The sequence below is a fragment of the Uranotaenia lowii genome, chromosome 2 (assembly GCF_029784155.1).
Source record: "Uranotaenia lowii strain MFRU-FL chromosome 2, ASM2978415v1, whole genome shotgun sequence".
In the NCBI taxonomy this organism is placed as follows: domain Eukaryota; kingdom Metazoa; phylum Arthropoda; class Insecta; order Diptera; family Culicidae; genus Uranotaenia; species Uranotaenia lowii.
Genome location: NC_073692.1, coordinates 13,668,710 through 13,693,756, shown reverse-complemented (window position 1 = coordinate 13,693,756; position 25,047 = coordinate 13,668,710). Strand labels below are relative to the sequence as shown.

General features: G+C 32.3%; 1 protein-coding gene across 1 annotated transcript; it reads right to left on the bottom strand.

Moving 5' to 3' along the window:
• Window positions 1-4,789: 4,789 nt before the first annotated feature.
• On the bottom strand, window positions 4,790-23,183 carry LOC129749233 (uncharacterized). Its single transcript, XM_055744171.1, has 4 exons — window positions 22,613-23,183; window positions 18,356-18,593; window positions 18,155-18,288; window positions 4,790-5,626 (listed from the first exon to the last, which is right to left on the bottom strand). Exons 1-4 carry the CDS (start codon window positions 22,704-22,706, stop codon window positions 5,271-5,273), a joined length of 822 nt encoding a protein of 273 aa, XP_055600146.1. The 5' UTR covers window positions 22,707-23,183; the 3' UTR covers window positions 4,790-5,270.
• Between the last annotated feature and the right edge of the window lie 1,864 nt (window positions 23,184-25,047).

Sequence of the window (25,047 nt, the reverse complement as noted above, 5' to 3'; positions counted from 1 at the left end):
GAATCTAAGGGGTAAAAGTGCAAAAATGGTACTTTTTTATATTTCAATGCATTACGGTATTTTCATGTTTCAAACCAAATTTTGGGAAGTTTTCAGATTTATAAAATTTCCGTCATACATTATCGATCAAACGAAGGTTACAACTTTCTGAAAAATGTATGAAAAACGAGAAAAAAGAAAATCTTTGAAGTGTGTTTAAGCAGAACCATACTTCAAATTTTGAAGTAGTGTTCTGGTTGTTTTCTGAGAGACACAATCAATGATTTGATTGAACATTTCAATGTTCATTATTTTTCCTAAAGTTTCACTCGTTTCTAATAAAGAATGACAAAAAATGCTGTTTATTCAAATTATCCATTCATTTTGGAAAGTGAGTTTTGATTTTAGTTTTTAAAATTATAGATTGATTATGAATTCTTATCTGGATGACTGAACTTAGCTCTGGCACTGGATTTTTATTTGAAAGTCTTTTTTGATGAATTATGTTTTATTTTTATTATTATTTAATCCTTTAACTCAATTTGCTTTGAATACTAATATTCGGATCATGTTCTATATTCTAATGTTGATTTCAAGGAATAACAAAAATTTAAATTGTTCTTTTAATTTTGTCGACTATTAAAATTGTACCTATAGTAGGGGAGAGTGGGGTATCGTGGGCCATGGGGAAACGTGGGCCACTTTTAATATCTCAGATGTGTGTTGAGATAAAAATCTCAAACCAACTGTCATCGTCGTTGATTTGCGTGAGCATGTATTCCTATATGTTGTTGACTGAAATACGCATCATATGCTTCTTTTATTTATCAAGCTAAAAAAAGTTAGAAAAATTTACTTACATAATTAAAAAAACACCCGCTAATTTCATCGATGGCGAACCTAAAGTGCATAACAAAAATATGCTCATACGCTTATGATCTTAGTTTTGTCATGATCTTTCACGTGGAAAAGGAATTTTTGATGAAACATCAATAAGTCACACAACCGCAGCCAATTTGCAAATCATAGCTTGTGGGGAATCGTGGGCCACACATCTTAAACCACCTATATTTTTATGTTTTAAAACACATTCAGAAATTAAAATACGTTTTTCCTATTTGTAAAGTTTTCTTATGCCAAATGAAGAGTTATGAAAAATATTTTGTCCATCCTATATAAGAAATTGTCAAAACGTGCGCGAGTCAGGTTTTGGAATCTTTGCGTTTATACACAGCTCATAAACTTTGCATGTTATTTGGTCAATTTGGATTTGGTGGCCCACGATTCCCCACCATTTTTCAAAATCCAAAAAATATTGCTTTTCTTCAAACAGTCAGAATTTGGGGAAAATAACTTATTAAAAATTTTAAAAAAATATTTTATGATACCTTGAAAATGTAGAAAACCATACAATTTTTTATTTTCATTTTATCTTTTATAATAAAGAAGTTATGGAACAACGAAAAAAAGTGGCCCATAATCCCCACTCTGCCATACTAATTTGTAATTGGCATCATTCCTTCGAACGAAATTGAGATTTTGCTGCTCTTTAGTACAACATTTTGTTTAAGAAAACGGATATCAGTTTATGGTATTATTTTAGAATTTAAATCTTTATCAGAAGTTTTTTTTAATTCGTTTTCTGAATTTCAACTGAGATTTTCTAATTCAAATTTTAAATTTTAAATGCTGAAGCCACTTAATTTTTTTTTTTTAAATTTTTATTCCGCATAATAATTTTAGACTTGAACTCTGAATGTTAGTTTTGTGATGCACAAGTATATTTCTAAAGGAGAATTTTGAATTAAATTTTGACTTCGACTTTTTGAACTGAATCTTTATTGTGAGGATGAAATGGTGAGGAAAATTTTCTAGCGCTCTGAAATGCAAGTTCAAACAGAAAAAATCCGTTTGAAGAGAGGATAATTCTGGTTGCTTAGTTGAAGGACCTATGCTGGGTTAGATCATTCCTTTCTATTGAACTTTATGTAAAAAACCCGAGTTTTTGAGAATGTGTCAGCTTTTCATATAATTAAAGATTTGAAAAGTGCTATATTTTCATCTGTTGTCAGTAAGTTGATTTTTCCAAGTACATTATTGTTTTTCAGGAAAATCTGGTTCGAAATAAGTAAACATTCTTTGATTTTATTTCTCAAATGTTTATGTATAGTTTCTCTCTAGCGAATCATTCTTTTGACCTCTGCATAGAATTGATGTCCTCGGTCAATCACGGAGTTGCAACCATTTGTGATGTGGAATTTATTTTTCTGAGCCATACCAGCGATAGTAGAATTCAAAGTCAATTTAGTCATTTAAATAAATTGAACTAGTACTGCAATTTATTGAAAATCAGTCATTTTGCTGTCCGTTATGAAAATTTTGGTTGTTTTTGTCAATTTCGACGTAATTTTTGATAACCTTCTTCATTTTATTTATTTTAGTCATTTTCGACGTTATTGCCATTTGAGCCATTTTGGTTTTCTTTGCTTTTCTATTCGTTTGAAGATTAATGATTTCTCTGGACATTCAAGTTATTATGGTCATTCAGGGAATTTCGGTCGATTTGATCATTTGATTTTTTAGAAATTTGAAAAAAATTATTTCGATATTTATAAGCTGTTTAGAAACAAACGTATTTGAGAAATTCCTGTTCAGTATTGTTTCAGAAGTGTGCTAGTGCAGGAGAGTAATTGGAACTTTTTAACAAATTCTGGAAATTAGGTTCGTGAAACTTTCCAGCCTCGTTCATTAAGTTGCATGGAAATTTGTTGCCCAAAAACGCAGAAAATTAGATATATGAACAAAACACTTGAGGCAATTGTAGGAAGCAATTCGATAAAGTATTTACTAAAACGCAGGCATGCCACAGGGATTTCATCAGTCGATCTACGAAGCAAACGCCGAGCTCACTGTTAGTTACACCGAGTCAAACAAACTTCATTTATTGGTTTTCACTAAAGAAACTATAGTAAACAAAGAAACGCAATCTGATCCCTTTTGAAATAATGGGCTTGCAACCCTGCTGTAGGGCTGCCTTTAAGACTGCTAGGTTTTGCTCGATTGGAATGACACTGACAGAAAATCAAAAATTCCAATTGTGACATATCGTCTCTTTGTTTACTATAGGCTCGTTAGTTTTCACTACACATTACAATCAGAATTGTGACAAGTGACATTTTTGGGATCAGAAAAATGTAAGTGAAAATTATCAAAAAAGAAGTTCACCGTTTTAACAAAAATATCGCAAAAACTTTGATTTTTCTTTCGGAATCATTCGTTTCAGACCTTTCAAGACACACGCCATAAAAAATTAACTAGAAACGTGATTCGGTAATTTTGATTTAGAAAACAAATTTTGAGGCCCGTTTTCTCGGAATCATCATTCATCTGATGTATAAAAAAAATAGTAAAAAGGTTGTATGCAAAAAAAGCTTGCAGTCAATCTATAAAGCATGGACCACTATAAATCTGGACGCACTGTTTATTATACCATAGCGCTCCTAGTTTTCGGATCTACAATTTTTTGACAGTTCTTTGTTCGGCAATGTTTCCTCTATCAGTGCTTAAAATTTCATTGCGATTCGTTTTGTTCCAAAAAAGTTACACGTGATGGAAACCGCGAGACGAAAATTAATTTTGGACACTCAAGTCAAAAACCCCACGTGGTCGGGTTCAAAAATCGCGAAATCGTTAAAAATGATCAAATCAACCGTGTGCAGCGTTCTCAAACGTTTCCGTAAGATGCATACTATCGATCGGCAGGTTCATGGATTTTGGGCAGCTTTCTGGCCAAAAATTATGTAAAGCCACTGCAGTGGTGCACTGCACTGGTCATGGTGATGTCCCCGGCAACTTCAAATTCGTTTTTGCTGATAAGTGTGCAAGAAAGTGTTTGATCTGGCAAGGTATTTGCAGCTGCGGACGAAAAATTCCGGTTTTTGTGAAAAACAAGACCATGGACTCCGAAATTTACAAGGAGGAATGCCTGAAAAACTTTTTTTTTCGTACATTAGATCTCACAAAGGACTAGTTAAGTTTTCGCCAGATTGTGCAAGCTGCCACTACAGCTAGGAGGTTCTACAGTGGTATTGGGCCAACGGGTGGATTTTGTCGAAAAGGACATCAACTCACCCAACTGCCCTCAATTCCGCTCTATCGAAAAATTTTGGGCAATTGTCAAGCACAAGATGAAGAAGAATGGTAGGACGACTCGGGAAGCAACAGAGATGAAGAGATTGTGGAACAAAATGGCCGCTGAGGTCAGCGAATGGGGTGTTCAAACTATAATGAGTGATACTCAACCAAAAGTTCGAAAATTCATCAAAACAACATCGGAATAATTTTTTTATCATTTTTCCTTTAAAGTGCAATAAAAACCCTACATTTCAAATACAAAACATTTTTATTTCGTTTATATAGCTCCGAGATAGACTCGTTTTAATGCGTCCAGATTTGTAGTGATCCATACTTTAATGTATCGATTCGAGTTACGTACTACTAAGGCGAATTTCCGATCGAAAAACTCCAGGATCAAAATGCTAAGACATCCAGGTTTTCTTTTTGGTCTCCAAAAAACTCCATTTTCCATCCTCCTATAGAAAAGCCACCTTTGGTAACTCACGATGACCCTCAGAATAACGATAAGCTATACCGTAGTCCTTATGGATGGAATTACAAATTCTGGTAGAAGCTATCTTCACCATGTACGGATACAACATGTCATCTAATAAGAAAAGAAACATACATGACATTTTTATGCATTGTATTTTATTACGAACTTTTCTCTCCAAATTTCGAGAATTTAAGAATTAACACAAGATTTTTCTAAAAAATTACCTTCAAAGTAATAGATACCTAGATATGCTCGTTATTATATTTAAAAATTGTAAACCGATATCTTCAAGATTTTTGAAAATACATCAAAATAAATATTCTTCATTTTAACCCATTTTCACCCCGCGCCCCGTAGGGGAACCAAATAAGGAATAATTTAGAATATTTGCATTTCGAAGTCCTTCAATAAACATAATGTGTACTTTTCAAAATATGTTTTAATTTAATGTTTCCTAAAGCTAAACCCACAATAAACTAAAATTAATTTTGTATAGCAGATTCCGAAAAGATTTCAGTACTTTTTTCTCACATGTACAAAGACAACTACGATATAAATCACATTCAAAATTATCAACACGAGGCACTCGACAGTCCAGTTGGGGCCTTTTTGTTGTCGGCGTCCTCACTCACTGATCTCACTCTCTTTATCAGCATGAAATCATCGTCTAGCAAGCCGACTAGACGAAAACACCATCGCCATCCCCCTCGCCTGCCCCACTGCCCTCGTCCACAACCTCCGGGAAGAGATCGTCAATGGTGGCATTGTACAGCAGCTGATTGGCGATATCGGTGAAGGTTTTGCTCAAGTTCTTCTCCAGCCCCGGAATGATTTCATCCAGAAACAGGCGCGGATTATCGTTGATCACCTGGTTACCGACCTTGCCCAAAACTGGATCCCCATCGAACAGGTTGTCCAGCACGAAGGATCCATCGTCGATCTTGATCTTCATGCCCATCCGCCGGAAGCGCACGTAATCGGTGCCATTGATGTTCTCCGTGAAACCCCGCAGCCGGATGTTCATCCTCATTTTTGCTGTTGGGATGGAATTACAAGTAGGTTATATTATTCGATTTGATTAACTTTTAGGTGCATATTGCAAAGGTTTTTTATTTTTAGAGCATAATAAAAAGTTCAATGACTTGTAACGAGCCAATCGAGTAGGACGTTACTTCTAAGGGAATAAGATATTGCTCTCGTCTAATTGGATTATTGGATTACCAGGAGGCTAACCCGTTCACATACAAGAATGCACCCACTCGATTTAAAGAACATGGAACTACCATTATCTCAACATCTTCGCCGTTTGAAGGCGAGGTCCCTGCCAGTTCAGAAAACAGAAATCAACAGAATTATCGATCCGATATCGATAAAAATTATCAAGACAGCAAAAAACCAGCAGAATGGTATTTGAGAAGCAGAGCAAATGCGAAAAAATCTCTGGAGCAGCACCAGGATAGGAAAATTCTATCTGATGGAAAGGGACATCGAAAGGTAATTTATGAAACTGTGGTAAGTTAGGAATCTATCACAATTGCTTATTTATATTCGTTAAGGTTTAAAATTATGATCTCGCTATGATTTGAAAAAAGGACTCTCTGCCAACTAAAGAAATAACAAACAGACCACTTGAATAATTGCTTAGAATATTCAAAATAAAATTTCCAGTTAAACGGTTATTGTCTTCTGAGTTTGATCGGACAAATTTTTACCCACTAAAGACGCGTATCAGAATTTTCACTCTGATATTACCTTTTGTTAAAAGGAATTAAATTTTAATTTCATGATTCAAATTAAGGCATGTGAACAACTTTTATTGCTAGTGTTAAACAGATGTGGGATATTTAATTCCTAGCTAGTATCAATTTTTTCAGCATGATTAATATAAAAAGTTTTGATGCTTGATATTATAGATACCGAATATGAAATTCAGTATGAATACCATACTTTTTTTTATTATGAAACATATAAAAAGAATCGAGTAAAGAAGCTCGTTTTATTTTCGAAAACAGCTTTCATGCACTTCCCTCTTTTTGTCTACGAGGGCATCATTTTAAATTTGTTTCGATTTAATAAACAACGTTTTTTAATTTGAATACTATTTCCCATTTGGTATCAAATAGGTGTTAAATGTGGCATATTTTTCATGGCCATCGATAAGGTTGCCAGATTGACCGGTTTTATCCGGGTTCGCCCGGATGTCTAATACAAAATTTGGGAATAATTCCAGCCTGGTTGTCCGGATTTCATTGAAAAATGCCCGGATTTTACCCGGATTTATTCACTTCATTTGGCAAATCAAACAAAAGAAAACAAATTGTGTGGTATTTTTTTTTATTTATGCTTCCAAAACGAAATTTTTAGAACTAGTTTTATTAATCATGAAAAGTTTTTCGGAAGTCTTAAAATCTGTCAATCAGCTTTTATGAAAAAAAATTGTTTGTTGAGTAATTTCTGAGTTTTGACAAAATTTGCCCGGATATTGCCCGGATCTTAGGTCGTCAATTTTGAAATTAGATTTTCCAAGGTTTTATATAAATTTGCCAGCCCGGATATGTGCTGAAAAAATTCTGGCAACCTTAGTTATGGGTCATGAGTTCTAAACTACTTGGTTCACAACTAGAATTTAAGAATTAATTTGAACAAAATGGCTGGATCTGAGTCTGTTTTTGGCTACCAGATATACTTTTTTATTCTCAATCCTTTTAAAAAAAATTTTCGCTAAAAAACCACAGGAACGTAGTTGATTACAAACAACTTTTGTTCTACGAAAAACTTGAACATTCAGGAATAAATTTTAAACATTTTTTTTCAAAAACTGCACAATCACAGGGGCTGAAGAACATAACTTTCAGTACTTTTTCGGCTGTAGTGTGAAGCCACTTTCTCCTAAATTTTGAAACATTCTAAGACTGACTAATAGCTTTATTTCTAAAGAGTTATCGTTAAAATTGTTCCACAAATAACTGAAATATTTCAACCTTTACGAAAAGTATGTACGTAATTTTAGAATTGTTGCTTTTTTTTCAAACCCCACCTTCAGATGGAGTTTATATTTCGTCTAGTCTACCTAACTGAGGATCATTTTGTTCTTCAATGGTTGTTACACTCAAACCTAACTTCCAATAATTGTTTTAGATCGAAATCGATCACGTGGATTTCTTAGAATACCAAAATAATAATTTTTCGAAAAATCGATTCATTTCCAGTTTTCTAATGATCTTTCGACAGCTGCTTGTCAGACAGTTTTCATTAGTATAGAATGTTAGATTAACAAGTTTTGAAACATTCTGGGTTTTGGTTTCATGCTGATTATAGTAAATCACATCTAAAGGCTGAATTAAGTTTTAGAGGGTTAAGGTTGCCTATGAAATTGTTTAAACATAGGCAGGACCGTAGGAAGAACTGGCTCATTGGGGGAGGGGATTAAGTGACCTATTTGTGTATGATATTTTTGCTTAAGCAATGCATGTATAAAAAAAAACAAAATTATTTTCTAGTGTTGTTTGTTTGTTTCAAATAGAAACTTTTTTAAAATCTTTACAATTTTAAGCAAGATTTGTAAAAGGCATCCTTTAAAAATGTAATATGAATTTGCCAAAAATATGGTGTATTTGGTTTATATGATTTGATCATTAAATAAGTTTTTTTAAGGAAAAGTTCCAAAAATATGTGATTTCCTATGATTTTTAACAGGGAGATAACATGTTTCTTTATCAGTAAATGTGTTTCAATTGAAATCAATAGAACCAATTTAAATCCTGTGGACGATTTTTTTTAAATATAAATAAAACTTGCAAAATAAACTCGTATTCTACTTCTACTTAACACTTAGTATACACTGCCGGCCAAAAGTTTGGGATCACCCACTAAAAAACATGCAAATTTTGATCGTTCATATCTCAGCCGTCTTAGGACATATTGAAAATCTTCTGATCTCATTTGAAAGAGTATGAGCAATAGCAATCTCGGAGGTATTTTGCCCAAATATAATGTTTTAGTTTTGAACTTAAAACTTAACCAAAATTATACCATTTTCAAAAAATCGCACTCAATATTCAAAGCCGATCATCTCGGGATAGGGTGGACCAAATCTCAAAATTTGAGTGGCATTAGAATTCCTGTTCTTTACTTCTCAAAACACAATCGAAAAATTTTATGAAAAAATTCAAAAACGTATTTTTAATTAATAAAATAGACACTTGAGTTATCGTCCAAAAGTTTGGGATCACCTCTTTGTATGATGAGTTTGGGATCATTCTTATAAAAACATGCAAATTTGTTTTATTCATATCTTTCTCATCTAACATCTTATTGCAGGTCTGAAGGGTTCATTTGGAAGCTAAGGAATTGTTGTTTTTTAATAAATTCATTCAAAAATTATATTTTGAAGTGATAACCATAAAAAAATCACCTGAAATTAATTGTTTTTTTGTAAGTTCCCAGATTTTTTTTATAGTTTTCACCTTAAAATATAATTTTTGAATGAATTGAAAATGAACCCTTCAGCTCTGCAATACGATGTTAGATGAGAAAGATACGAATAAAATAAATTTGCATGTTTTTATAAGAATGATCCCAAACTCACCATACAAACAGGTGATCCCAAACTTTTGGACGATAACTCAAGTGTCTATTTTATTAATTAAAAATACATTCTTGAATTTTTTCTCAAATTTTTTTGATTGTGTTTTGAGAAGTAAAGAAAAGGAATTCTAATGCCACTCAAATTTTGAGATTTGGTCCACCCTATCCCGAGATGATCGGCTTTGAATATTGAGTGCGATTTTTTGAAAATGGTATAATTTTAGGTTAAGTTTTAAGTTCAAAACTAAAACATTATATTTGGACAAAATACCTCCGAGATAGCTATTGCTCATTATCTTTCAAATGAGATCAGAAGATATTCTATATGTCTTAAGACGGCTGAGATATGAACGATCAAAATTTGCATGTTTTGTAGTGGGTGATCCCAAACTTTTGGCCGGCAGTGTATAAAAAATCGAGCAAATTGAAATACGTTTACTCGAAACTATCATTTGGGCTCTTACATCTAAGCACCCCATTTGTGATTTTCCGCTGAATTTTGTATTTAAACTGGCTTAGGTTAAAAAATTTAAATTAAGAATTCGAATTAACAAAAAACAAATATAAATCTGCTATCTCTTGCAATTCAAATTCCTTAACATAATAGTCATATTGATAATTTTATTTTGATTGTGAAAATCATATTCTTGCTGAATCTGAGCATAAATTGGATCTGAATTCTGAACCTGAATTCAAAATTTGAACTCTGGATCTGTTTCCGAACATTCATACGATTCCCGAAATGTACAAAACACGATTCCTAAATTTCAAATATGAGCCAATCATGTCAGAATTTCAAATATGAGCCAAGAAGCAAAATTTGTTTCAGAGCCCTCGATTCTGAGCCTATAATTTTAATTCTGCTGTTTTGGGTTCCAATCTGAATTTACTGTTCAAATTATTTATTTTTAATCCGACTTGCAAATCTTTTTTTCATTCATTTTTTTGAAAAAATTATTCATTTTTTTGAAAAAAGTATTTTTTGGAAAATCGCTGTTATTTCTTCAGATTTGCAAATTCTAACAAACTTTTTAATCTCAATCAAACACCTTCCTACACCCAATTTATAAGGTTTTGAAGAAATTAGCAAAACCGTATTGAAATGAACAAAGAATTTCAAAAATTATTTTTCAACTTTTAAGGGCCATAACTTTTATTATACTCAAAATAACGACTTCAAACCTGTTGAATTTTGTTATTTGAATTATAATGTTATTATTTCACTGAATCAATAACTGCAATTCTCATTTAAAAAAAAGTCATGCATTAAAGGGTTGAAAATGAATTTCAAATAAATTCCAATTCTGAATTTTCAATTACGGATCACCCTTTTGAAATCACCCTTTTGAAATGTTTGAGCTCTGCATAACAATTAAGTTTAAGAACTTCGAATCTGGATTTAAAAATAAGAAACTTAGAAAAGATTCTTCACATCTTTTATCTACTGATGATTCGAACCGAAAATCAAGAATCCTTAATATGACAACAGAAATTTAATTTGGATATTGATGATATGAAACAAGAACCTCGGAAATAAATTTAATCCCATTTGAAATTTAATACACAGAAATGAATTTCTAAACAAATGAGAAAATTGTGAAAAACTGGGCAGATTTCTAAACGTAAGATTTTAGCAGTTTTGATATCAGATTGATATCAAATTGTTACTCTTGAATAACCTTACTCAATCGTCAAAATTTGATGAATGATTCAAAATTTTGTGTGTTGAGTAGAATTTCCTGAACCTCTCATACCTCCCCTCATTTGCTTTTCCTGAACCCTCATGACGGAGGAAGGGGGGGTTAGTTCCCAAACACCTTAACATAGGTGTATTCAATAAAATGTAGGGAATTTAGGGGGAATAATTACTATTGAATATTACCAACAATTTTTTTTATGGAAGATTTCCCGTCAGGGGCCGACTTGTTTAACATTTTATTTTTCTTTCTGTTCAGTTGCGCTAAAATATGCAAAGTTTTTTTTTCTAACATCTCTTGTTTTTTTTCAAATCCAGGTGTTAACTTAATTACATTTTTTTATTTATGTTAACACAGTCCAATATTCCATAATATTCCAAATCAAAGATTAAAAATTAAAAATAAATGTTCTTCAAGACTGTGAGTAATTATGACTTTTAAATTGAGGATTTCCTGAAATGTACAAAACACGATTCCTTAATTTAAATTCCAGATCAGAATTTCAAATATGAGCCAAGAAGCAAAATTTGTTTCAGAGCCCTTAATAATGAATCTATAGTTTTAATTCTGCTGTTTTGGGCTCCAATCTGAATTTATTATTTAAATTATTTTTTTTTAATCCGCCTTGTAAATCTGAATAAAAAAATGGATTTCAAATAAATGCCAATTCTGAGTTTTCTGTTACGGATCACCCTTTTGAAGCTTTGATATATTTGAACTCTGCATAAGAATAAAATTTAAGAACTTCGAATCTGGATTTTAAAAAACGAAACTTAGAAAAGTTTCTTCACATCTTTTTTTCTAATGATGATTCGATCCGAAAATCAAGAATCCTTTACTGGATACAAAATCGGTAATATGAAAACAGAAATTAAATTTGGATATTGATGATATGAAACTAGAACCTCGGAAAAGAATTCAGTCCCATTTGAAATTTAAGGGGGGGGTAGGGTCTAACACTTTCAAAAAATCGATTTTTTTATTTTTTCATTTTCTTATTGTAAAACATTTCAAGAATGTTGTGTCAAATTTTCAAGTCAATTGAAGCAAAACTGTAGAAGTTATAGGCCTTTATCTCCTCCTATCTAATACTGCAAGAAAGCAAGAGCAGAAACTTCAAACGCGTTTTTCTCGAAAGCACATTTTTAAAGTCCGTGGACATCGTCATTTGATAACTACTTATCCGATTCTTTTCAAATTTGGAACATATTTTCTACATATAAAATACCAGACCCCAACGTTTTTCTTTTTTGTTTTTTTTTACTTTGGGGAGATTTTACAGGTGAAAAATGGCGGATTTTTTCGTGAAAAATCCTAGTTTTTACTTCAAACAGCCACAAAAATTTCATAAAAAATTTTTTAAGTTAAATAAAAACGTTGGGGTCCAGAAAAACATCTATTAAAAATATTTTGCTCTGATTTTTTGACTTCAGATGATTCTGTGCTGAGATACAGTGTCCACCGCAAATCCTGTTTTCTAAAAGGCATCCTCGAAAGTGCTCCGTCACCGGCTCATTTTTCAATATTTTTCTACGAAAAAATTACTAAATGTTCTTTTAACAATGCTCCGTATAATGCAAAAAATTTGAATACATTTGTTTGAACGATAGCTCTAGAAAAAAATCGTGAAAATGGTGTTTTTTTTATACCCGTTAGACCCTACCCCCCCCCCCTTAATATATAGAAATGAATGTCTAAAATTTCTTATCAACAAGTGAGAAAATTTAGAAAAACTGTGACAGATGTCTAAACCCGAGATTTTCGAGGTTTTGATATCCGATTGATATCAAGATTGTATCTTGAATAACCTTACCCAATCATCAAAATTTTATGAATGATTTAAAATTTTGTGTGTTGGGTAGAATACCTCATTTGCTTTTTCTGAACCCTCATGAGGGAAACGGGAAGGGGGGGGGGGGGGGGGGTTGAACTTCTAAACACTCCTTCCCCGTTCCTAAGACCATTAACATAGGTACAGTTTTTTTTAAATAAAATAAAGCTATTTATTCAAAAAACATACAAATTAGTTACAAAGGTTTACATATTTTCCAAAATGTTTCTTCAATACAACCCTATGATTCCATTTGTATTCGTTTAGGCGTTTTTTAAAAATGTATAAATTTCCCACTGTTCCTAATATTCAATAAGATGTTAAGAATTTTAAGAAATTCTAAAACATTTTCGATGGAAGATTTCCCGTCAGGGGCCGACTAGTTTTTATTTTATTTTATTTTTTGTTCAGTGGCGCTGAAATATGCAATGAGTTTTTTGCTAACATCTCTAGTTTTTCAAATCCAGGTGTTTACTTAATTACATATTTATGATTTCACTTTAAAATATTCTATAATATTCAAAATCAAAGATTTAAAATTAAAAATGAATTTTCTTCAAGACTGTGAGGAATTATGACTTTTAAATGAAGGATTTAAGAACACTTCTTTTTGTATTTTGTTCCTTCTTTCAATAAAATATTTGGTTTTTGAAGTCAACTAAGCAAATCCAAAACGTAAATCAGTATTATTTTTAAAAGCGTATTTCTATAACAAAATTGCTGAATAAATTCAAACCATTAGATAAGCTTATCTATTGAATAGATTAATTATGAAATAATGATGAATTTGTGTATTGTAACTTCTAAAATTAATCAAATTTTTTTCATTAAGCTGTAATATCTCTGAAACTATAACATCAAGGTGAAATTTAAGACCGGGTTTCGAATTGAGGATAAGCAATGTATTTCATGTTAATTTTTGTATTTGCTGAATGTATTTTTTTTTTTTTTTTGTTTATCAGATATTAGTCAAAACTGATGAGCTATCTTTGAAACAAAAACTCATAAGCTCATAAACGAAGTCCAACGCCAGGTTTGAATTTACGAGATCCTTTTAAATCCGCATAACTGAAATTTTTGTGGCTCTTTCGTGAAATCAATGAAAGTCAAATTGCAAGAGAATAATAACACTAGTTAACAACATTTTTGAACTAATTAAACTGAAGTTAGTTTTTTTATGCTTGTCGATAAATTAATTTTTTTTCTCGGGAAAATTCGTTTTTATCATTTTTCCGAACTTAAATTCAAAAATATAAACGCCAAAATGATATTCCGATGATCGGTAGCAATTTTATTGAGTACCTAGGAAAAAAAGTTCAAGATTTTTTTTTAAATTCTGATTACTCATGTCTTATGTTGATTGTCATGTTAATGTTTATGTTTCAATTTTAACAGAATTAAAAACCTAGACTGATATTAGCTGCCTTGTTTTGAGGTGATCCCTCCACCTATTCCCAATTGGCCATCTCCCAGCAGAATAGTAGGATTCAAATATAACGTATTATCAATTTACAACTGGATCACTTCAGAATTGCTGGTACGTTTTGAATGTTGTCATGTTATTCAATGTGGTTACTCAAAAACACTTATTACCATTCAAATGAGGTTGAAAACTAAACTAAAAGTTGTTTCTAAATTAATAAAAAAAAATTATTCTTGATATTGAATTCAATTTTTTGTAAGAATTGTTGTTTAAACGATGTGGGTTCGTATAGCAACCATAAGCTATGATCAATTCCGGGCACTTTATTTCGGTGATAGCTACGTAAATAGAGCTTGGATATGCAAAACTTTATTAGCGTTGTGTTGGTTACAAAATGGACTATTTTGCCTATTTTTTTTTAAAGTTAACGTGTGTTTGAGATATTTACGATGCTAAAAGACATGGTAAAAATAATTTTGCACAAATTCGCTCCTTTTAAGCATTTTGCGACTTGAAAATTCTTCATTGTTGACTTTAAAAGCTCATGAACTGTTGATTTTTTCTGATTTTTTTTTTGGACCAAATGGTTAAGAAGTACAAGGAGCCACTCTAGAATCCACACGAAGTTCAAACCAACCATCGGAGTGCAACCCTTGATCTTAAATATGGTAAAAAGTCTAGGGTTATTGGAGATAACTGAATTCAGACTCCGTAAATAATGCAAAAAATCCATTTCCGGCATACAAAAAGTGTTGCCTGACTAGTAGACACCAAGTAAATCTATATATATAAAAAGCAATTTCTGTATGTTTGTTTGTTTGTTTGTTTGTTTGTTTGTTTGTCCTCTATAGACTCAGCCGTCTTAAGAGCTAGATGTCTCAAATTTGGCATGGATGCTCATTAGGACCAGGAATGATGAATTTTTTTTTTAGATTTTCGGATGACCCCTTCTGAAGGGGGTCGTCCATAGAAGACAAATATTGTTTTCGCGATATTGACGTTACTTTTTGTCGGATCGTGTTGAAAATTTGCACATGAGTGATTTGAAAGACGAGAAATCGATTTCAGGTGTCAAATTTTGTGTAAGGGGTCAGCCAAAGGGGTCGTCCATATTAACTGTTCACTGTTTTTGCGATATTGACGTTATTATACATCGTATTCATATGAAAATTGGTACATGATAGTTTTGAGTGACGTGCAATCGATTCCAGGTATTGAATTCTGTGTTGGGGGCCGGCAAAAGGGGTCGTCCATATAAAATTTTCAGCATCTTAGTGATATTGACGTTTTTATACATCAGATTGGGATGAAAATTTGCACATAAAGTTATTAGGGACAAACAACTGATTTCACTTATCCAAACTAAAATAAGGGGTCAGCCAAAGGGGTCGTCCATATTAACTATCCACTGTTGATGCGATATTGTCGTTGTTATACATCGAATTCAGACAAAAATTGGTACACGAGAGTTTTGAGGGATGAGCAGTGGATTTCAGGTATTAAATTCAGTGTAAGGGGCCGGCAAAAGGGGTCGTCCATATAAACCTTTCAATATTTTTGCATTATCGTCGTTATTATATATCGGGTTGAGATGAAAATTTGCACACTGTAGTTTTCAAGGACGGGCAATCAATTGCAGATGTCAAATGTTTGGCCAGGGGTCGACGAAAGGGGTCGTCCATATAAATTAATTTTTCACTGTTTTTAGCAATATTGCCGTTATTTTACAATGGATTGCTTTGAAAATTTGCACACGGGAATTTTGAGGGAAGGGCAATCGATTTCAGATATCAAATATTATATAAGAGTCCCCGAAAGGGGTTTAGCCTTTTGGCAATAATTAAGTTGTTTTGCAATGATTCAGTCGAAATTTATACACGTGGTTTTTTGGCACGGTCAATTGATTACTGATTTCAAATTTAGTAGCAGACGACAGACAAAGTGATTATCCAGTATTTTTGCAATTATTACTTAACAATGAATTCAGAAGTGCATCTGAAAAATGCTTGGCAATTGACTTTCAGACAAACTGTTCATGACATATTCCAAGTTGAAAGCGAAACGGAGTTCGTATGGGATCAGCTAGTCTATATATATAAAAAGCAATTTCTGTATGTTTGTTTGTTTGTTTGTTTGTTTGTTTGTTTGTTTGTTTGTTTGTCCTCTATAGACTCAGCCGACTTAAGAGCTAGAGAGCTGAAATTTGGCATGGATGCTCATTAGGACCAGGAAGGATGAAAAATGTTTTCAGATTTTCGGATGACCCCTTCTGAAGGGGGTCGTCCATACAAGGCAAATATTGTTTTCGTGATATTGACGTTATTTTTCGCCGGATTGTGTTGAAAATTTGCACATGAGTGTTTTGAAAGACGAGCAATCGATTTCAGGTTTCAAATTTTGTGTAAGGGGTCGTCCAAAGGGGTCGTCCATATTAACTGTTCGCTGTTTTTGCGATATTGACGTTATTATACATCGTATTTAGATGAAAATTGGTACACGATAGTTTTGAGTGACGTGCAATCGATTTGAGGTATCAAATTTAGTTTAAGGGGCCGGCAAAAGGGGTCGTCCTTATTAACTTTTCAATATCTTAGTGATATTGACGTTATTTTGCATCGGATTGGAATGAAAATTTGCACCTAGGAGTTACTAGGGACAATCAATTGATTTCACTTATCCAAATTAAAAACAGGGGTCAGTCAAAGGGGTCGTCCATATTAACTATTCACTGTTAATACGATATTGTTGTTATTATACATCGGATTCAGATGAAAATTGGTACACGAGGGTTTTGAGAAACGAGCTATGGATTTCAGGTTTTAAATTCAGTGCAAGGGGCCTGCAAAGGGGGTCGTCCATATCAACCTTTCAATATTTTTGCACTATCGTCGTTATTTGAAATCGGATTGGGATGAAAATTTGCACGCGGTAGTTTTCGGGGACGGGCAATCGATTTCAAATGTCAAATGTTTTGCCAGGGGTCGACGAAATGGGTCGTCCATATTGATTAATTTTTCACTGTTTCTAGCCATATTGGATTGCTTTGAAAATTTGCACACGGGATTTTTCAGGTAAGGCAATTAATTTCAGATATCAAAGATTGTGTAAGATGCCACCGAAAGGGGTTTGACTTTTTTGGCAATTATTCTTAGTTATGAAACGATCGAGTCGAAGTTTGTACACGAGGGTTTTTTGGCACGGCAATTGATTCCTGATTTCAAATTTAATAGCAGACGACAGAAAAAGTTATCGCCAAATATTTTTGCAATTATCACTTAGCAATGAATTCGGAAGTGCATCTAAAATTAGCTTGGCAATTGACTTTCATGCAAACTGTTCATGACATATTCTAAGTTGAAAGCGAAACGGAGTTCGTATGGGATCAGCTAGTAACTAATAATGATGAGTTCCAAAGATCGCAATCTGTGCATCTGGTTTTTTCGCAATATAACAGATGTGTTCTGATGGACAAAAAAATTTATGATAAAACCGGATTTCAGAGATCAAATTATTTGAGTTGCCTACTCATGAAAAGGTTCCAATCAGATTCCAAGTGCATTTTCCAGGTGAGATTGTGTAAAATATCATGATTTTGCAAAGGTTTTGCTTCTGTGGCAAAAAAAATAAATCAATACATGACTGAAAAAATTGTGCAAAGAAAAAAAAGGGATTTTATGAAAAAGTTAGAGTACTTCTTGAAATTATTGATAAATATTTTTTTTATATTTTTATATTAAATGTCATATCAACAGGGATTTTATGAAAAAGTTAGAATATTTCTTGAAATCATTGATAATTTTTTTTTTATATTTTTATATTAAATGTCATATCAACACCTTCATTTCCTCCATAGAAAGTTTTTCGATCAAATGAATAGTTTTTAAAATACACACGTTTGTAACTGCCCGGATTCTAAATGATCATAGCCTTATGAAAATAAATATTACATTACATATTTATGCATACATAGCTCATCCCATCTTAATGAATTTAGGGAGAAAATCTCTGTATATTAGATTACTTACACAGAGTACCCCGGATCTTTCCTTTTCCCTTCACCTCGAGCAGAAGTACCTTCATGTTGATGGAGTATTTTCCGGAGAAATTTAGTTTTGGTATGCTCAAGCTGATATCGAACGAAAGATTCATCGGATTTGATCTAAAAAAAAAATAAAACAGAATATCAAAGTTTGGGTCAATCAACAAAAAAACACCAAACAACTGACTTAATCTTTTCTAGCTTGAAGGTGCTAGGGCCGGAAACGTTCAGCTTGTGGAACACCGCCTGAAAGTCCTTGCCCCGGGACATTTGCATCTTCTCCAGATAGAGCGGTTCGATCCTTGGGACGGCAAAATCGGCCCCAAAATCTCCGCTGGCCAGGTTCGGTCGAATCCGTTCCACCGCATCGATAATGCAGGCATCCAGTTTGGTGTCATTTCTCGAGCAAACCTTGATGGTGCTGGCTGTTGGTTAAAAAAGAATAAAATCAAAAACATAAAATTAGAAAGGATTGATGGGTGTTGAACAAATAAGTGAGGAGTTCCTCGCACGTGTAAAATTTTTCGATTGGAACAAAATAAGAACAAACAACAACTGCGACAATTAACGGAAACTGTAAAATTTATCGTAGGCCCTAACCATAAACGATGAAAATAACAATCTAAGTTGTTATTTTTGAACCAGGTTTCCAAACAAAAGAAGCGTGGTTGGAAGTTCCTACATCTTCTTGAAATAAACGTATCTAGGAATAAAAAAAATTCCAAATCTCAAGGGAAAAACTCTAATACTGTATTTGTTTTCTCCACTCGTGGAGTGTTCCACCGTACCCGATAAAAACAAACACAAATCGTCGGCAGTGTATTGCTATCTCACTCACTCACACGCTCTCTCGCAACACTGGCAAAATTATCGGTGGGCCACCGTCCGTAAGCAGAACTCCGACAGGTCAAAACCAGTGCAACACCGTCCGAATAAACAAACAGTTTGACAGCACCTAGTGGTGCACCAGTGCAACACTAGTGCAACACTCGGCATAAACAAATACGGTATAAGTTAAAACAATTTTTTTGAATAAATACATGAAAAATTGCAGAAATATTTGGAATATTAAGAATAAAGAATCGACATTTTCGAAACAGATATAAACAGTTACATCGACTATTCTACAAAAAGTTGAATCAAACGCAAAACGAATCTTGAAAAAAAAAATTAAAACTCAGAACTCTAAAATTGGTTCACAAAATTCAAATTTGAAACATTAAACTTTTTTATAATTTTTCAAATTTTTATCCCTTAATCATGAACACCAAGTTAAAACTCTCATATCAAATGTAATTCTCTGATCTCAAATTCCAAATCTGAAATTCGGCCACAGCCTGTGGCGTAGAGGGTTGCCTTCAAGTCTTCAAAGTCAACGGTCATGAGATCGAATCTCGGTCACCACATACATAGTACACTTTCGGTGGGTTAGTGATTTTAGTATTTGTAAGATGCTAGCCATCATATCCTCGAAAGCAATTCGGCCTGGCCCAGTTGTCCGGATTTTATTGAAAAAAGCTTGGATTCTGTCGTGATTTATTCACTTTATTTGGCAAATCAAACAAAAAAAAACAACAAACGCCTCCAAAACGTTTATTTTTTTAACAAGTTTTATAAAAATAATCATGAAAGATTTTTTGAAAGCCTTAAATACAATCCAGAATCTGTCGATGAGTTTTAATGAAAAACAATTTTTTTTTCTTGATTTTTGTTGAGTAATTTCTAGATTTTGAGAAAATTTGCCCGGATATTGGCCGGATTTATTGTCGTCACTGTTGAAATCTAATGCCCGGATTTTGCCACTTTTTTATATATAATTGTTCGGGTTGTCCGACCCGGATACGTGTTGAAAAAATTCTGGTAACCTTAGCTTAGAGTTAAGCAAAAGGAATTTCTTCGTGTTCGTTTAAAAAAAATCACAAGTCAGAATCTTCAGAAAACTAATCAGAATCTGAAATTTGATATCTAGTACCTGAAATATGGAATCTTAACATTTTTTTTTTTTTGCTGAATTTTTTCCTTATTGTTCCACTTTTTTCAATTAATCAGATTTTGAAATATTCCTTGATTTCAGAACATTTGGAATTTTCCTGAAATTTGAGTGTTTTTCAATCATTGTTTAGTTCTCGTTTGGTAGTATTTTCAGAATCATATAATATATTTGAGTTTCAAAAACTACAAACTTTGATTTATTTTATTTTGCATTTTTCTACATGCTTCAAAATATTCAAACTTGTCAGTTTTTTTTTGTGTTTTTCTTAACACTCAATTCTGCGATTTTTATTGTATTTTATTAAATATTACCTTCATCTTTTATTTAAATTTCGGTTATTTACTAATTTGTCTTAACTTTCAAAGTCTCCAAAGAGATGACGTATTTTTTATTAATTTTACAAAACATGTAAAATTAAAATATTTTTTCAAATTATTTCAGATATTAAATTTTTAAGTTTTTTTAAAGGTTTTTAGTCTCTTGAAATTATGTGGTATTTACGTTTTTTTTCATTTGAAATATTTTGACCATTTTAAATATCACTATTTTCTTAACAATACTTTTAACTTTTTTTTAAATTTTCATTAATTTTTCATTCTTTTTGAATATATTTAATTTGTGGATTTGATTATTTTTGAGTTTTTTTTATTTCGAAGCTTAATTTATTTTAACCTTCCTTTACAGTTAAAAAAAAAAAAAGGTCAATTAGCCGGTTATGGTTAGACCCGGATTATCTACTGTTTTAGCTGTATCTTCTAAACTACTGAAAAAAATTTAATAAAATATATCATTTTTGAATCGTCTAAATGTTCACTATCTATTTATGAAGAAAACAAAAAATAATTTTGTTGGTATCTGAAAATTGAGCCGAAAGACAAAATGGTAAAAAAGATGGCGTTTTTGAACAAAGATCGTGACCATCTCGATTGAAATAATGAAATTTTACTATGTCAGCTAAACTTTGGCTGATTAAAAGATTTATGTAAAGTAAAAAAAGTTATAAGTGAAAAAATAAAAAAAATCATCACCTCTATTAACGTCAAATATACGATAATTTTTTTGTGAAAATGGAATAAAATGCTTTGTTTTTATTTTGAAAGATAACTCTCATGAAAAAAGTTCATAAAAAATATGTGTGAAATTTACTGAAGCACAAAAAAGTTCAAGTGCTTTTTTTTAAATCAGTTTTTATGCACTTATTTCCTATTTGGCTCCAAGGGCCTCAAATTTAGTTTTTCAACAACCTTAAACAATTATTTTTTGAGCTTTCTGAATTTGTACTGCCTTCAAATATTCCAAAATCTACCATTTTTTTAATTTAGAATATTCAAAATTCTCTTTATTTCTAACATTTTCAAAATTTTATAAATTATAATTATTTATAATTATTTTTTATCATTTCCCAGTTAACATAACTTTTAAATTGTTATTCATGTTTCATATTCGAAATCCTAGATCGTGATGACAGAATGCTGAACCCAATATCATTAAAAATGTTTTTATTGGAAATTCAAAACAAAAATAAACAAATTTTTTAAATATTCAAAGTTTTGTAAAAAATTTTAGTATTTTTTTAAATAAAATTGTTTTGATTACTTTTTGTTAAATGTTAAGAACTACTTAAATAACATTTTTCTTGATTGATTTTTTTTACTTTTAAAATTTTCTTAGGATGGTAGCTAATAGCTGGAGAAATACTCAATAGTATTTGGGGTTTTCATATATGTACTGTGGTTGAATGAATAGGAAGTCATCGACTTCGTTGGAAAACCTGTTTTTCCATTGAATTCCGAATATTCAATTTTTAATTTTTAATTCTAAAGCCAGTCTATGGCTGAAAACCTATTAAATAAAATTTAAATCCCTGTATTCAAAATTAAGATTACTCAGAGATTCAAAATTTCGAATTCCAAATATTCAAATCCAGGCTTACATTGGAATTATTTTTTTAGTTTTACTCTGAAACTCAGAAATGTTTCTTGAGTTATGAATATTTAAAAAAAATCAAAATATCTCCTTGATTCAAATTCAAGATTATGAAATATGAAATCTTATTTAAAGAAATATAATCTAACGTTGATTGATGATTTTATTAACCTGTTTTCATCAACTTTAATCTGAATTTTCAACTTCAATTTTTAACTAGCCCACTTTTGCACTTAGCTAAGCATCTCGATGACTAATTCACCCAAGTGAATTGTGAATGAATCTAATCTGATAACCGCTAATGAGCATTGTTAATCACTATGAAAATATAACGGTATCAAACGTTCGATTGAATAATAAAACATTAACAGCAAACCGGCACGCAACCAAAAGTTTCTCATTCATTAACAATTCGAACTTTTATCACGAACGTCCATCTTCTGAACTCATCATATGAGGTTATTAAATTCAAATTAACAGCAGCATTGGAAACAATAATAACACACAAAAAAAACCGCAACTTACGCAGCTGACATTCCACCACACTACAGCACAGTGACACCAGCAGCAGAATCAAGGCTCTGCCGGAAGACATCTGAGAAACTTTCGATTTCCGCATCCTTTCGATGATAAATCCACTTTGTCTGGAGATCTGTCACCGATAACAGATGTCTGGCTCTATGCCGATTGACTTTTCACGCGACGATGGCGGAATCTCAAACGAACGACTTTCGAATTACAAACACTGAACTAGGAGCAAGTACTTACTTACTACTTGCTGACTACTTACAGTGAGTGTCTGGTATTTTTCGGCCTCCGAACCGCACTGATTCGATTTCCGACCCATCGAGAACTATTTATAGTGAAATCCATTAACTGAATTGTATCGGGTTACTCGTTTCAGTTCGTAAATAAGCTAGGGTTCTAGCTGATCCCGCAGTCGATTCGCGCGATTCCTTCCTTGTTTTGGTCGATCGTTTAAGGGCTTTCCCGGGTGCTGTTCGCTATTCTATGTTCTGTTACACTTTTCACCCGGCACTTTACCAGGTGTCGTCGTTTTATTGTTTACTATCAATAGATCGTTAGTGTATCAATTAATGGAGGATATGTCGATGATGCTAGCTTCCAAGCAACAAGTCCTATAAAAGGTTCGTCTCTATCGAGGCGTTCAAGTCTCTCGATGATGCTTTCCTGAAACGGTGAAAAATTCATGCAATAAACCGCTCGGAAGATTTTAAATTATTTTTATTGATGTTGACAGGGAGTTCACTGAACAAAAACTTGCTGAAATTTAACTCACGCAATTTTCCGTACAGCCTTATTTCCTAGAAACACTGGCAAATCGTAGATGAAATCGATGAAACTTTCCTGCTGTGTTATGATTATTTTTCCCAATCCACAGGGAATCGAAAACTTTTCATAATGTTACTTAATTTATCGGCCTTCTCGGTGAAAAGTTATGTCCTATTTAGTAAGAATGTCTTTAGCTCATGAAATCTTATAGACGGATAGAATGTTATAAGAACAAAAATTTGAAATTTGACGATAATGCTTCTCAATAAAATTCTACCCGCTAACTTTCACCATCTTTCATTTATTCTAACTTTCTATCCTTGTATAAGGCGGCATCCATAAATTACGTAATGTGAAAAATGCACTTTTTGACACCCTTCACCTCGTATGTCACATATCGTAACGCTACGTAGTACCCAGCTATGGAAATTACGTCACCCTGGAAAGTACCCCTAACATAACATTTATTAAACGTACTTCTCAATGTATAAAACTTTTTCTAGAATAAAGAAAGTTGTTTGAAGATATTGTCAATTTGAGATGTAAAGAATGCTTACATAAGGACTGCTCACGAAAAAAAAGTGGACCCGGGTTATTAAATTGGGGGTTGAATGCTTGTTTAACTCCGTTTTGAGCAATACACTTGAAAAAATGATGGAAAAGTTGGATTGATAAGTTTTTCAATGACTGTCCGCCAACTGCATCGTCGATATAAGTCGCGAATGACATAAAGATGTTAAAACTACTATAATCGAAACAAACCAAAAAATTAAGATGCCAAAATGTGTGTAATTACCTAAGTCAATTTTCTAGTTACCGTAAAACGGGGTAACATTGATCACCGGGGTAAATTTGACCAACAATTTTTTTTCCACATTATCATCAATAACTCAGTCTGTAGTTTGAATTTTTGAAAACTGTTTTCAACGTTTGAAAGTCTATAAATTGAGGATCAAATAGAAAAAATGGATTGTATTTGAAATTTTTTTTCTGTGTTTTAAAATGTAATTTCAAAATCTTAAAATATCTCTTTTTCCCAGGGCTCGCAAACAAACAGCTCTCCTGATTATACCAAAAAGCATTTAGAAGCAAACGGGTTGTTGAAGGTGATAGAACAACTTTTTTCTTTGTATATGTACAGTTAGAGTGCTATTTTTGAAGTCATTTAATAATAAATTTTGGATAATTAAAAAATGAGGACATTTTCATAGAGTAAGTCCGTGTTGGACAAATGGATAGGAACCAGGGCCGTAGGAAGAACTGCCTCATAGGGGAGGTTTTGGTGACAAAATTTTTCCTAGAACATTTTTGCTTGAAAAAGCATACATACAGAATAGAGAGAAAAAAAGGTACTAAAAGTATCTCATCATTCGGGTTTTATATTAATAGTTATTCATTTGAATTCATTACTTTCAAAAAAAAAGTCATAAAAGTGACGTTTTTTTTAATTTTTTAAAAAAATTAATGAGGGATTTTGAAGTCTTCATTTGAAAAAGAAACTTTGTTGGGGTTCAAATCTGTTTGTTTTGTTTCGGAAAACTTTAATTCCGAATCTGAATTCTGTATTTTGAATCTGAATACAAATTTTGAATGCCGATCCTGACTAAAAATTCCGAATGATGAAACTCTGATATTTCATTTCTGGATCACCATTATAGAACTTTTTG

Excerpts from the sequence above, each read along its gene's own strand:
- LOC129749233 (XM_055744171.1), bottom strand. The coding sequence starts at position 22,706 with ATGCGGAAATCGAAAGTTTCTCAGATGTCTTCCGGCAGAGCCTTGATT. Across the intron at positions 18,289-18,355 it reads TTCAAGCTAGAAAAGATTAA|ATCAAATCCGATGAATCTTT; the intron begins GTCAGTTGTTTG and ends TTTTTTTTTTAG. Across the intron at positions 5,627-18,154 it reads AAAGATCCGGGGTACTCTGT|CAAAAATGAGGATGAACATC; the intron begins GTAAGTAATCTA and ends CCATCCCAACAG.